Source organism: Mercenaria mercenaria, chromosome 13, assembly GCF_021730395.1.
Source record: "Mercenaria mercenaria strain notata chromosome 13, MADL_Memer_1, whole genome shotgun sequence".
Lineage (NCBI taxonomy): Eukaryota > Metazoa > Mollusca > Bivalvia > Venerida > Veneridae > Mercenaria > Mercenaria mercenaria.
The window spans coordinates 77,206,302-77,221,865 of record NC_069373.1 but is presented as its reverse complement, the minus strand read 5'-3'; the positions used below and the strand labels follow the sequence as shown (position 1 = coordinate 77,221,865).

General features: G+C 35.1%; 1 protein-coding gene across 1 annotated transcript in view; it reads right to left on the bottom strand.

Annotated features, from left to right (window-relative positions):
* Positions 1-17: 17 nt before the first annotated feature.
* LOC123529204 (uncharacterized) overlaps positions 18-15,564 on the bottom strand; it is a 29,017-nt gene continuing 13,470 nt past the window's right edge. Inside the window, exons 2-5 of the mRNA XM_053522384.1 lie at positions 11,521-13,762; positions 10,457-10,624; positions 7,155-7,263; positions 18-6,754 (exon numbers count right to left, since the gene is read on the bottom strand). Of these exons, the coding sequence (XP_053378359.1) occupies positions 5,489-6,754; positions 7,155-7,263; positions 10,457-10,624; positions 11,521-13,762 (3,785 nt within the window). The 3' untranslated portion in view covers positions 18-5,488. The remainder of the gene's footprint in view (positions 6,755-7,154; positions 7,264-10,456; positions 10,625-11,520; positions 13,763-15,564) is intronic.

Below are 15,564 nucleotides of genomic sequence, written 5' to 3'. Positions count from 1 at the left end.
AACAACAAACCACCATGAACAATTTCCCATCATTCAGCTTTATTTAACATCAACAATTACTCTCACAGTTACCATGGCAACAGGATAAAAACAATTAAAAGTTACATCAAGACTCAAATAAACCAAAAATCTATCACTTAACCCATAGACATAATTTTTTTCCATCTTTATGCTGTTTTGATATGAAATTTAAAAAAAAAAAGCCATTATTGTAAAATAAAATGTTCATGTTTGTTGTATAAAATGTCCACATTTGTTGTACAAAATGTAACTATTTTTGCCTGAAACTGACAAACAGCAGAGCTTGTAAACCTTAGCCATTTCACTGTGAAATCATTTATATTCATGGGGGGAACTTGTGGTTCAATCAATAAAAAAAGTCTCAACAAACAGACAAAATTCCCATTTATTCTACACTAAAGGAAATCCTTGAATTCATAACCCCATGGAATAGCACATATGACCAAAAATGCAAGATTTCATGCATATGAATTAAATTTTTTGTTGGGTATATGGCTCATATGGCGACTTTGCAGCTATTTATGGTGGAGGAAGATCCCATGTGCCCCTCTGGGCATTATTTAATCACAGGCGAGCACCTGGGTAGAACCACCAACTTTCTTTAAGCTAGCCTGATGGCTTCCTCACATGAAGAATTCTACGTCCCAAACAAGGCTCTAACTCGAGGGGCAAGTGATTTGAAGTCAGCGGCCTTAACCATTCAGCCACATAGGTCCCTCAATGAACTAAATGATTTCACAGTATTTGTTTGAATATTTCAACAGGAGATTATAATATAACAGCAACTACTTGGGAGAAGTCAGTCAATCTGAACAAAATCACAATCACAATAGCTCAAGCTTTTGGTGAGCACATATTTACTGAAGAGTTTGGTAAAAGAAAATATATACAGTGCAGATATTTGGTACTTGATGTAAAGCACTTGAACTGAAATAACACAAAGTTTTTAACAGTTTGTATGATATTTGTACAGATTGAGTCTCCTGCTGTTTTCAACAATATTTCTGTCGTGTAGTTAAGTATTTACCTAGTTTTTTTCTGGATTTTGTACCAGTACTGACTAAATTCTGTGTAACTTCCAAACTTTCCCATGAATCAGTTGGACAGGATGAATGGCATCACAAAGAACAATCTGCCTGACACGGCAATAAAACTGGAATATCTCTATTTAAAACCCATTTACACCGGGTTCACAACTAAGACACCAAGGTAAGAACCATGACGCCAGGTTCCAAATCAAGAAGCACAAAGATTTGCTTATACAGGTGCAGTTTCTCATAAAAACCTGGCCTATCACTGGAAGCAATTGAAACCCTTTACAATACTGCTTTGTCAGAAGACAAAAGAATGTCATAAATCCAAGGGCACTTAACTCTGTCATCATAAAAATGTTGTGCAGTCAAAACTTCCGAAGACAACCAATCATTTATATCCAGTAGTAGAAACAGAAGATGACCACTTGTTTACATCCAGTAGTAAGACCAGACGATGGTCAATTATTTACATCCAATAGTAAGACCATAGGACATTAAACAGTTTACATACAGAAATAGAACCAAAAGACTATGTTCTTATAATTTCAATGTTCTCTGAACATCAGTCTGCATAGACATTTAAGCATAAAGAAATATCCATATACTTTTAAATCATTCAAGCACAACAGACCATGTGGCAACTATCAAGGACAATTTTGGGTATCACCAGACAAAAAGGCAACACATTATGTTGTCACAGAAGAAACACCACCTCTCATTTATGGTCACAAAAGTAACACCATCTCATTTGTGGTCATAAAGATAACCACACCTCTCATTTGTGGTCATAAAGGTAATGTCTCAATTGTGGTTATAGAGACACCTTTTTTGTCACAAAAGTAACACTCAAGTTTACACCACTGAAGATGATCATCTTCAGCACCTGCTCTTGTCAGTATCAATAGTCAATTGTCTGCCTTTGTAGGCATAGCATTACGTCTTGATTAAAATTTTAGTGGTCATTCTAGCATCACACATCGCCATGGTAACAGAAAGTTCCTGGTGCATGGCACACCTATACACTTGTGATTTTCAGCTGATAAAGGAAGGTGAAAACTTAGGACTTGTTGCAGTATTGGATAAATAATGCATACTATACCAAACATGTGACTGGAAATTACCATGTTTCAGCTCCAAATGCCAATGACCGAACCCAGTTACCCTTACTGATGAAAATGTGTTAAATTCATAACCTTTAGTCTTAACTGAAGTGTCACCCTTACATAACTGAGAAACCTGTATGACCACAGACTGTTACCTTTATCAAACAAAATGAAAAAATGACATTTATTTCCTGTGATACTTTTTTGACTGCAACAGAGCTAACTTGGTCACATCAAATATACCAAGGTTTGAACAAAACAGATGTACAAAGAAGTTCAGATATCATATACTAGTATAGACTGGATATTGAAAATTATGTGATAAAAACAAGCAGTAAATAGCAATGTTTAGGTAATTCCATAACAAACAAGAGCTGTTGGAGGACAGCAACGCTCGACTATTCAACAGCCCTGTCAATTGAATGAATATAGAAGTCGAAAAAGGGGCATAATTTTGTAAAAATGCAAAACAGGGTTATGGAACCTGCACAGTGCTTATCAGCTCATAACAATGCACAAGTGTGTGAAGTTTCAATCCATTCACATAAGTGGATACTGAGATATCAGCTTACATACAAAAACTTAACCAAAAACTGCTAAGTTGAAAAAGGGACATAATTTTGTAAAAATGCAAAGTAGAGTTATGGGACCTATGCATTGCATGTCATATCATGACAGTGAATGAGTGTGTGAAGTTTCAATCCATTCCAATTAGTGGGTACTGAGATACTAGCTTACATACAAAAACTTAACCAAAAAGTCGAAAAAGGTGCATAATTTTGAAAAATGCAAAGTAGAGTTATGGGACCTGCGTAGTGCATGTCAGATCATGACATTGAACAAGTGTGTGAAGTTTCAATCCATTCCCATTAGTGGGTTCTGAGATACCAGCTTACATACAAAACCTTAACCAAAAATTTCTAAGTCAAAAAAGGGGCATAATTTTGTAAAAAAGCAAAATAGAGTTATGGAACCTGTGCAGTGTAAGTCAGTTTATCACAGTAAATAAGTGAGTTAAGTTTCAATCCATTCCCACTAGAGGTTACTGAGATACCAGCTTACATACAAAAACTTAACCAAATCGTGACGCCGACGCAGACGCTGACGCACGGGCGAGTCCAATAGCTCTACCTATTCTTTGAATAGTCGAGCTTAAAATGTTTTATCTCAGCTCAGCACAATAAAATTAAACAGTGTGTTTGTAAAACTTATCTGCCCCTTACAATGAACTGTCAGATGTAACTGGGTGGTAATTTTCACTCAGTTATGCTTTCACCTTCACCTTTGACCTAAGGACATGAAAAACAAGACCATTGAGAATCCGACCTCTGACCACCAAAATTACAGGGTTAATCTACTGACCAAAGGCAATCTTCCATTGTCTGACTACTGTAGGCTAAAACATATAACAAACCAAACAGTGAGGGGTGCAGCATAAAAAGAAATTTCAAAGATTTCTCCTTGACTTAAAGCTGTCTTTTTGCATATAAAACACTTTCTGCAAACACTTCTTACAAATACAGCAGACCCAAAGTCATGATTATGAAATATTTCAAACCACTGATATTAACTGTAAACAATGGATAAACAACAGAATCTTAACTTGGGATTTTCCTCATGAATTGTTCAGTTAAGAGCAAACTTTAAGGAAGTATCTTGATCCATAAATGAGATAACATCTGGTTTTCATAAGGTTTCAATAAGATTTTGCTGTAGTTTCAGATCTGATATATTTACAAATTTTTGTACGAAAAGCAACCAGTTTTTTTAGCAACAGACATCAAGCCTAATTTTTATTTATCTTGTCTTAAATTTAGTAAACGACTGACCTCAAAACCTATACAAGATTTATAGCTAAACCCAGTCTTAAAAAACACACGTATTGTCCATGAATTATCATAAAACGGTATCTTCTGCAATATGCACATTTTCAAAATCTGATGTAAAATTGAAGATCTTTAGCTTTACATTATATAATACTGAAAATATTATCAACTTAATCATTACTTTCCATGAACGTTGATACTTTATTAACTTCCCTAACACTGTATAGTGTGAAGTAAACCTGGAGGCATGGCTATTTAAACAAATACTGTTTAAACTTGATACCTCCAACTCCATTATCTCCAAATTCCGGCTACCTCGAAGACATTTTCAAGTTCAATTCCAAAAACACATGAACGTACTATCATTTAAAGTGGAATTTCAGTTATCCCAAAGTAAACCTCTCGATCCCTTGGAATTCGAGATACCGAGTTTCAACTGTACTAACAAATCTTTATGAAAACTCGACATGGAGCAAAAAAGTCAACATGGACCTTTCTCTGGTCTATTAGAAAGCCGAAGTTTATGTTTACTGAACACCCAGTATGCAGTTGTAATCAAATATCTTAAGACCTTCGTGTCAACAACAAAAGAACAGAAATGTCAGACTGCTGTATGGGCACATATGTGCTGTTATTCTATCAAAGCCTATTTATGAATCTATCTACCTAATCTGTAACATGTTTTTTAACAAATTGCAGCTTTAACATACAAATCAAGGTCCATATATATATACATATACTATATATCATTCTGAAAGAATTAAGTCAAAAGAATAGCTGGTGTAAAAATGGCTGAAATTTACAATACCACCATCAACATTTTTATGAAGAGTTCAAAACTTATCGAAATATTTTGAAAGTTTAAAAAGTTCCTGTTACTGCATTCAGTTTCTTTAGAATGATGTGTAATATCAATGGTATTGTCTTACACTTAATGTAAATACAGGGAAAACCTTGTTACGGAAAAGGTGGATGAAAAAGTAACAAAATTGCTTGCCTGGTAGCAGGCATTAGCACAATACAGATCAGTCATTTAATTGAAACTATATCTTAATTGTGTTTCGAATGTTGTATTAAGATTACAGGTATTTTCAAATTGGCAGCAACAGAGCTCAATGTGATATTCAATAGATATGAAAATGCTATAAATAATTGAAATGGTAATGACATGATTTCCAACATACAGTTATCAATTTGCTTTTAGAAATTTTGAAAATATACATAAAGGACTGTACTTTTGCATGTATAATACCCTATGTGAACAAAAACGTATTAAAGCTGCATTTTCTGCTTCAAAAGTAGGACTAAAAGTCTTGTCTTAAAAAAAGTTTTCTGTACTTCTTTTGCCAAAAAAAACAACTATATACAACATAGAAAAAAAATTGTATCACTTAACAATATTTAACAAATAAGGCATCAAAAAAAGAAAAACTTACAATATTTATAAATATTCACAAAATGTTCTATCAAATAATGATGCAATGAAGAAATATTTCTGCTTTATCTAGGTAGTGTCCATTGGTTGTATTTCTGTAACCTCCCCTGTTTCAATTACCTCCCCTGTTTCAATTGCCTCCCTTGTTTCCAGTACCTCCCCTGTCCATGTGGTGGCAGTATTTGTAGTATTCTCTTCTGTCTGAGAATCCAAAAGCTGATGATCACCCTTGTTGTCTACTGAATCAACACTAGGTGGCACTGTAACTGGTAACCCAGCAACTGCTTCAGTAACTGGGTTGCCATTTTTGGTCACATGATCATCAGAAAGAACATCCTCTTTGATCATTTTCTCATTTTGTGAATTATTTTTAGCTGCAGTTATTTCAATATCGTCTGCTACATCAGTAGCTTTAGTTTCATTGCTCAGAGATTCCTGTGCCTTAGCTGCCTCTGTTTTGATAGGTTCTGTGTGCATGGATGGCTCGGCTGTCTCAATGTTGATTGGTTCAATGTGCATTGATGGCTCGGATGGTTTGCTGATCTCTGATGAAGTCTGACTGACTGATGTATCACCGGTGCCTGGCTTAGTTTCCTTCTCTTGATGACTGTCAGATAATTTCTGTATGTTTGGTGCCCTCTGCTTGATCAATTCTTTAATTTCATGTTGTTTTTGTATTCTCATAAATTCAGCACTTTTAGCATGTTCCTCCACCTTCAGATCTTTGTCTACAGATTCGGTTTTCACAAGAATAGTCTGTTTCTTTGGAGTTACTTCCCCTGTCAACACTGCATCAGTAAAAATATTTCTATCTGAAATACATGTTTCCTTCAGTTTCGCATCATTGGTAACACTAACTACCTTTTCATTAAATGCCTTAACCTGCGCTTGCTCTGTTTTAACTTCATCCAGGAATTTTACTTTTGGTTCTTGTTTGATGGGAGTCTTCTCCACCTTTTGTTTCTTTAACGGTGACTCCTCTTCAAGTTTAGCTTTCATTCTCTCTAGACGTTTCTCTTTCGCCAATATTGCTGCCTCTCTCTTCTCTTTCTCCTTTCTTATTCTTTCCTCTTTCTCCCTGATTCGACTTTCTGCCATAACTTGCTCTAGTCTCTGATGCTCTTCAAGCAGTTCTGTGTCATTTTCTATCTCCGGGTAGTAATTCTTCAACCGGACATGCCAAGCAACACTGGTCACTGCAGAGACAGTTTTGAACTGGTGGATGACATTGCGAGGTATGAAGTAGATGTCATTGTCTCGCAGCTGTATTCTGGCATACCTCACACCCTCCCTGTGTAGATAGTTCAGCTTAGCATCTTCAACCCAGGTCACACACTAGAAATAAAAGAATGAACAGAAATGCAACAAATGGGCCATGATGGCATATATTGGTCACCTGATTCAAATGGGAAAATGATTTCAACAATCTAGGTAGAGGACCCCTAAACAATGCTACCTGCTCTAAGCCTTGAGGTTTTAAACAAGAAGATTTCTTTTGTCTTATGTAAGTAAATCTTTTGTCTTATGTAAGTAAATCTTTTGTCTTATGTAAGTAAAACAAGTGGCCACCATGGGGCATGATTTGAGCAAACTTGGTAGAGGACCATTACATAATGCTACACAGTACACACAAGAAGATTTAAGCTGCTTTTACATATAAAAAGCAATCCCACTGGGACCTGAAGGAGTGATGCAAGTCTTAAAAAAAAAATGTGTTAAAACGAACAGAAAATACCTGTGAGACGGGAGGTTCATGGAGATCAAGTTGTAATTTGTCCACCAGCTGCATAAAGTCACCTGGATTAAAGCAGATCACATCTTTCACAATACGGTCTTCTTCTGGTCTGAAACAGAATAGCACAGTACTAATGTTTCATTCTTTTACATACAATTATTATGGTGAAAGTACATACCGGTATTAAATTTGTATTTTGCCCTTTTTATTGATATCAGTTTTAGCAAGGTAGCCTTGTAAAGTGTAACAATGTTTCAAACAGAACTAGTGCTATCAAAACAAGGCAGTCTGAAAGACAGTTACATCCCACGCCACTGTTACAGATAGTGAAAGGGTTGATGGTATTTGGCAGAAGCATTGACATTGTTAAGTATATTTCATTGTACATGTACGACAACATAAATGAATTTGAAAACCCTTCAAGGGGTTTAGGAGATACAGAGCGGACACAAAATGGAAGGCTCAAATCTTTGACCTTGAGTTGTGACCTTGACCTTAAGCCAACATGGCTGACTCATGAGTTCTGCACATCATCTTGATGAGGTGATCATTTGACCAACGTTTCATGAAAATCCTTCAAGAGGTTTAGGAGATACAGAGCTCAAACCTTTGACCTTAAGTTGTGACCTTGACTGAGCTGACATGGCTGACTCATGAGTTTTGCACATCGTCTTGATGAGGTGATCATTTTACCCAAGTTTCATGAAAATCCTTCAAGAGGTTTAGGAGATACAGAGCAGAGCAGACACAAAATGTTACGGAAGGACGGAAGGCGCAAGGATGGACACCATTCCTTTAACTCCCCGCCGGTTCATGCACTGGGCATGCCATCCTAATCATGTAAATAACTGAAGCTAGTTATTAGATAATCTTTCAAGTGGTTAAGAAAATATGGAACACACATGAATTTATGCTATTTGATCTTTGACCTGTAAGTCTGACCTTGACCTTGGACTTAGTATTTGTACACTCTGCATGTCATCTGGATGACATTAACAACTGATGTCAATCTTATGAAAACCCTTCAAGTGGTTAAAACGATATGGATGTTGACAGAAAGTTAAGCTATTTGACCTTTAACCTATATGTGATCTTGACCTTGGACTTAGTGACCAGTCATATAATGCTATTTTTATCAAATTTCTAAGCGGTTCTAATGATTTGCAGCTGAAATAAAGGTCAGCTATATGATCTTTGACCTCAATGTATGCCTTTGATCTAGGACCTAGTGGCTTTGGTTGTGTGCTCTGCATATCACCTTAATGAGGCAAATAACTGATGCCAGTTTATGAAAATCTTGTCAATGTTTGAAAAGGTATGGCGTGGACAGAAATTATGGCATTTCATCTTTGACCCCTGTGACATTAACCTTGGACTCAGAACCCCAGATCATGTGCTCTCCATGTCATCTTGATGAGGTTAACAGTTCATGCTAGTTTTATGAAAAACTTCCAAGCAGTTTTGACCAGTTATGGGATGGACACAAAATTAAGCTATTTGTCCTTTGACTTCAAGTGTGACATTGACCTTGGACCTAGTGACCTGTGTGATGCTAGTCTTATCAAAATCTTCCCAGCTAATTAGAACACATGGTGCAATTTAATATTTCCTTTGCACAAATAATAAGAAAATGCTAGTCCCCAAGGCAAGGTCATGTGATGTCATCCCACACAATTTATTCTAATTTTTTCTGATTTAGCATTTGGTAAAATACTCCATACCACATACTTATTTTTCATGTACTCTTTCTTAAACTTGTTAAATATTTATGTGAAATGTAAGCATTGTCAATAACATGAAATAACTTTGACATCATTGAAATGTTTGACAGATGTATTATGTTGGTCATTGCATAAAAATCAGTGTTGAACAGAGATATGTGATAACATTTGACATTCTGAATCAAAAGTCAAGGAAAGAGACAAATGCTTTGCTGCCCAATGTTTTAGGGACAATGCCCTGAAGAAAAAATAATTTTATCAGTGGCATGGGAGGTATAAAAGTGGCAAAGAAAGTATCACTGATGACTTGCGGTTCAGACTTCAAAAGTCAAAAATGGTTTGCCGTGGTTTGAAAATTAACAAGCCGTTTCATCCAATCATTACAGTTCAGTGTCCCATTTCATCAACACCACAGGAATACTATATAAACAGTAGGAGAGGTGTAGAAAATGCCTTTAATGGCAAGAAATGTTGAACAGCTAGTAATCACAAGTTGTATTGATTAGTTTTGTTTGATATGACAGCTTCATAATGACCTTGGGCTGCATCTGTGGTAGTGAAGTTGCCTTTGAAATGATACATTTAAGGTCCAATACTAAGGAAAGTGAACATTTTAATTTCTTTTAAAAAGCACAGAAACTATTTCATTTTATTGGAAAATGAAAGTTGGTATGTAAAAATTCGAAATAAATCGCAGTATATGTACAATTACTTTTCTATGAAGTATGAAGAAAATTAAAAAGACCTGGAGGGTCATTCTGTCGATTCATTGAAATTTCAACATAATACACATACATTTCTTTGAGTTCCAAAGACCTTCTGTAAATTTTGACCTGCCAATCTTCATTATTTAGTGTCTTGCAGAAGTCTATGCACTGGCTATGAAAAAAATTGCCAACTCACTTTCCCTTAGTAATGGACCTTTAAGTTTATGTCCTGAAATCTGTTTTTTTAAATATTCACAATTTGTATGTTCTTCTTTATTATATTTTAGTATTTCGACAACATATGGCCAGAAATAAGAATATTAGAGCATTTTTCCAAAAATTCTGTTCAACATCTCTCATATCTGATGGTAAACTTTAACCACCACAGATGGTTTTGAAATGATGGAAAACATCAACATTCCTGTTATTAAATTTTCACTTCTTTTGTAATAACTCACTATTTCTTATCATAAATGGGTATATTTCAGCAAAATTATCACATCTGTCACAACTTGCATTTTTTTTTTTAAATGTAGAGTAGCTTGATAACTATTAGCTTTAACCAATGTACATTTTGTTTTAAATTCCTCAGTTTTGTTGATTTTTTTTGTCAAATACAGATTGTCAATTAACTTGTTCAACCAAATCTGCTAACTAACCTTGTTAACAGTAAGTGTTACTGGGTCCACTATTTTCAGATCTAGTTGAATCATATATAGTGTCAATTTACCTGTCAACAAAGACCACATTCTTCTTTCCAAATGGTGGTCTTTACAAACATGTTTGAACATACATTTTTTTAATTACTTTAATTAGTGTCCTCAGAATTAACTTCCCTGAACAATCATTGCTACTTTGAAAAACCAAATCTTACTTTTTTCCGCATGTGATAGCCTTAAGCATTCCCACAGCAGCAGTAGTGTGCCTGTCAAAGCCATGACCAACATGGTCGGCATGGCAACGGGTTCGATCCTCCACCATTGTTTCCCTCGGTTCAGAAGATCTCGGTAAATACTGAAGGTTCTTCAACTCATTCATTCCCCTGCAAGTAGTTTTTAAAATAAAGTAACCAATGTTAAGAGACTGCTTTTAGTAAAAGCACTTGTCTTCCTGTACAGTTTCTTTTGCACAGAAAAGAATTATTAACAAATGTATATATAAATGTAAATCACTGTCTGTCTTTTGGTAATAATTATATACGTTGGTAGTTCTCCATCTTTTGATTCTATGAAACTTATTATTATTATTATTATACCCAATTTATATAGCGCCCTTTTCATGATAAACACATTCAAAGGCTTTTTACATATAGCAAACGCAGCCACACAGGGCGCGAAATTCATCCTCTATTATAACAGACACAGAGCGATCTGACCAGAGGGACAGAGTGAGATAAAGCCCCCAGAACAGATAGAGAGAAATCCTTTTTTAGATACAGGCCTGTCCGGCTAACTTAGCCTGGCTCTTTGCGAATAAACAGTCTGGTTCTTTTACGTGCCCGGTGTATAGCACCGATACACGCGAAGCCGCCTTTCCTAGGAGAACCACTACAGGCCTCTTAGTTAGGTGGGAGACACTCAAGAGCATCTCAGAAATTTCTAGTTCCTTACTATATTATGCAGAACCAGTCACTGAAGGCAGATTATCGAATATTTAATAATGGTATTAAAATGAGAACTGATGCGCAATCTATGTACCGGTAGAGTCATACAAGACTGCTTCAAAAGGATGTTTATTATAAACAACAATCAGCCATGGTTACTTATCAAGTGATTGAGTGCTAAGCATGTTTATGCACATATAGGTGTTATATTTATAAATGTATATCATTAGGAAAAGAAGACTTGTATTTTGTGTCCATCAGGCAGTTAACCATTTTGGGTCATTGTGTCTTTCATAAAACCTCTATAATTCAATTAACAATAATAAAACTCATACCTCTTTCTCTTAAAAGGAGATTTAGGCATATCAGCTGTAGGTATTAGCTGTTCTCCAGGCCTTGTCCACAATATAGGCCCATCATTACTCATGTTCCGAGATGCCATTCTTACTGAAGACAATTCTCCCCATGGCATTACAAGGTTTAGGAATGGATCACTCTCAAACATATCTAGGACTTCTGGGAAGTAGTCCCCAACTTCCTCTTGTGCTGTTCCTACGACACTCACTTGTAACAAAGGCCCACAACGAAATGTTCCTGCGGAGAAACTCTTATGTAGCTGTTCTCTGTACTTCTCAAAAGTCATTGTCTCTATATCACTTTTGCCAAGAACACCTGCTTTTATTGTGAGATTTGGGTAAGTGTCAGCAAAGTGTTCTATAAAATCTGGCATATGACTGATAGCTCCATGGACAACTGATATACAACAGTTAGCAACACCTTCATTAGGTTCTCCATATGTGAAGTCCATAAACTCCTTAGCAAATTCAACTTTTTCCGTATCACTGAGTTTATCAACTTCATTTTGGTATGCATGAAGTATAAGCCCACCACCATTACTGTATCTTTCAACATGCATCAGATTTTTGTATTTGTACTTGCCAATACTTGAAACCTCTGCTTTCCACAATTTATTGCCCTGAGATTCAGCGGAAAACTCTGACGAGACCTGACTGGAATTCTGCTCCTTTGGTTCCCTGTGATCTTCCAGTCCAGTCCTCGGTGTTGGCTTGGAGTGTTTTCCACCTTTCTGAACACTGGTCATACTTTGTTGTACATAAGCAATCCTTTGTAATTTCTTTTCAGATATTTTTTGAGACTCAACGGATTTGCTTGACGATGCTCCTCCGATATCTTCTGGAACTTGAGCAGATTTGGTATCAGTCTTTTTTCTAAGATTTACCTGAACACCGCAATTAACAATGCGTTTTTTCCTGTGATGACTTCTGGGTTTGTCTGTAGATGACGATTCCGATTTTCCCACTGTTTCTGACTTCTGCGAGTCTTTAGGAGCAGACTTTGCGTCTTTTTGCTGAGAAACATCAGTGCTCTCTTTTGAAACAGTTCTATGTACATGCTCAGATTTTGATCGGAATTCTGATTTTTGAGGAGTACCAGAAACTGTTTTGTGGGAATTACATGTTATTGATTTCTGTGAATGATCAGAACTTGTTTTCTGTGAATGATCTGAACTAGATTTTTTATGAGAGTGATCCGATTTACTTTCGCTTCTGTGATGATCATGTCTGTGAGACTTACTGTCACTACTTGATGATGGCTTTGATCCACTTTTATCTCTATGTTGATGCTTGTGATGTTTTGATCTATGAGATGTACTATGATCAGATGCTTTATTGTTCGAACTGTTTTCTTTGACAACACCGTCTTTACGATTTTCTTTCACAACACTATCTTTATGACTTTCTTTTACAACACTGTCTTTCTGATTTTCTTTTACACCACCCTCTTTCTGAATTTCTTTTACTCCATCTTCTTTCTGATTTTCTTTTACAACATCCTCTTTATGATTTTCTCTAACAACACAGTCTTTGTGATTTTCTTTAACAACATTTTCTTCATTTGGTGTGTTTTCTTTTTCTCCATTTGAGACTGGATTACTTCCAGATTTCAGTTTTCCATTTATCTTGTTATCATCCTTTATTTTGCCAACATCATTTTTGTCAGTATCTGTTTTGGTACTGATCTCATTAGCATTTTCAGGGTTAACTGTTTTACTGTTTTCAATTCCCGTGAAATGCTTAGTCTGAGTTGGAATTTCTTTAACATCATGTTTCTTAGCACTTGTATCAATCTTCTCCTGTCCATTCTCTGTAAGATCAACCTTCTTACCTTCACTTACACTAACATTACCATCCAATTTTTTATCTGCTTTGTCTTCTTTCATTTTCACGGAACCTGCATGTTTTTCATCGTTTTTACAGTTCTCCTTCACACTTGTGTTAGGATTATTTTTGTCCTTATTTGATTCTTGTGGTTTCTTTGATACAGTTTTATTATCATCTTTCATTTTTTCTTCCTCTTTCTGTTCTGAAGATTTTCCTTGTGATTTAGAATTATCTGAACTGTTTGACTTGTGTTTGTCTGTCTTTTTATGGGAATGTTTACTGTGATGGTGACTCTTGTCTTTATGGTGATGGTGATGATGGTGGTGACCATTTTCTGAAGATCTGTGTCTCTTGGGATGCTTTTCTGACTCATCCTTCATAACTTGTGTTGACACTGAAATTATCATGAAATTAAAAAATTAATTATCAATGCTTTTGTAATTATCTACTTACCTGAACTTAACATAATGTTATGGTCATCTATAGTATTTTAAGTTTGTCCAAGTCAGTTAAGTCAAACATATGAATGTTCAATGAAAATGTTAAGCAACAGATAATTTCAGTGTATTACATATGTATGGATTTAAGTTTTTCTCAGTATAATATTTATGTACCAAATACTTGAAATAGTAACCACACATTTCTCCAGTTGGGTGAGAAATGAGACATTAATTCTGCAGAATATTAACTTCATTTAAAATAAAAGAGAAGTTTTAATCTGGATTAATACACAAGTAAAGGTTTACCAAATATCATAAAAGCAAGAGCAAACAGAAAATTGTAATTTAATTTCAATTAAAATGCAAGATTTACAAGATATACTGGACTTACAAAAAGTAATACATGGTGAATGACTATCACTAAATTAATATACTTCTTCTTAGACCAAAGATGAAAATATAATGTGAATTGAACTGACGATTTTTTTTTCTCCATATTTTATTTTATATTATGATCATTGTATAACCTGATAAGGTTTAGCTATAGTTCTATTTAATAAATTTCCAAGTAAAGCAACAACAAAAAATCTAGATATGCTGATCTTAAATGGTCAAGTGAGTATATGCTGCCTCAACAACATGTATATAAGCTATTTGGTATCAGATGCCTAAAACAGGGTCCAGGCATCTAAGTCATAATTAATAAGCAACAGCCTTTTATTCTGGAAGTGGCTAGGGGTCCGGTAACCGGACCTCTAGACCCTGAGTCTTGAGATCCTGTAATCAGTAAGTACACATGTACTTCTACATACTGTAATACAGTATTACCAGTGTATAAGGTTGCTAGTAAAAGTTATGATTTTTTTCATTTTATTGTCATAATTTACATAAAGTCGCCGCTATTATGTTTTCTTTAATATTCTATTTATAATTAGCTCTCACACTGGTTCGAGGCATACTGAATATGAAATTTTTACACCGATTTCTGGTAGTCATCATTATTTATTTACTCAAGCAATAAAACAATAAAATTGTCAATTTATTTTAATTCATCAGCCGAGAAAAAGAATTCAATAAAAACTTCGGATTATGACGTACAAATTGCTATTCATTATTTATCAAATTTGCGATCGTATTTTTTCCCTGGGATTAAAGAATTATAAATACTTCTGTTATCTGTCACAGTGTATTTAAAACAAGAGCACTGCCTTGCGGGTGCTGATTTTTTTTGTATAATAGAAATATTGTCCTACCCATGATTTTCTAAGTCTAAAAAGGGCCATCACTCTTGCAAAAAGCAGGATAGAGTTATGTTTCTTGATGTACAGTGTCCACTTATGATGGTGAAAAACTGTTGCAAGTTTTAAAGCAATAGCTTTGATAGTTTATGAGGAAAGTTGACTTAAACATAATATTCAACCAAGAAAATGATTTTTCTAAGTCCAAAAGGGGCAATAATTATTGCAAAAAGCAGGATGGAGTTATGTTGCTTGCTGTACAGGGTCAGCTTATGGTGGTGAACAAGAGTTGCAAGTTTTAAAGCAATAGCTTTGATAGTTTAAGAGAAAAAGTTGACCTAAACATAAAACTTAACCAAGAAAAGTGATTTTCTAAGTCCAAAAGGGGCAATAATTCTTGCAAAAAGCAAGATGGAGTTATGTTTCTTGATGTACAGGGTCTGTTTATGATGGTGAACAAGTATACCAAGTTTCAAAGCAAAAGCTTTGATAGTTTAGGAGAAAAGTTGACCTAAACA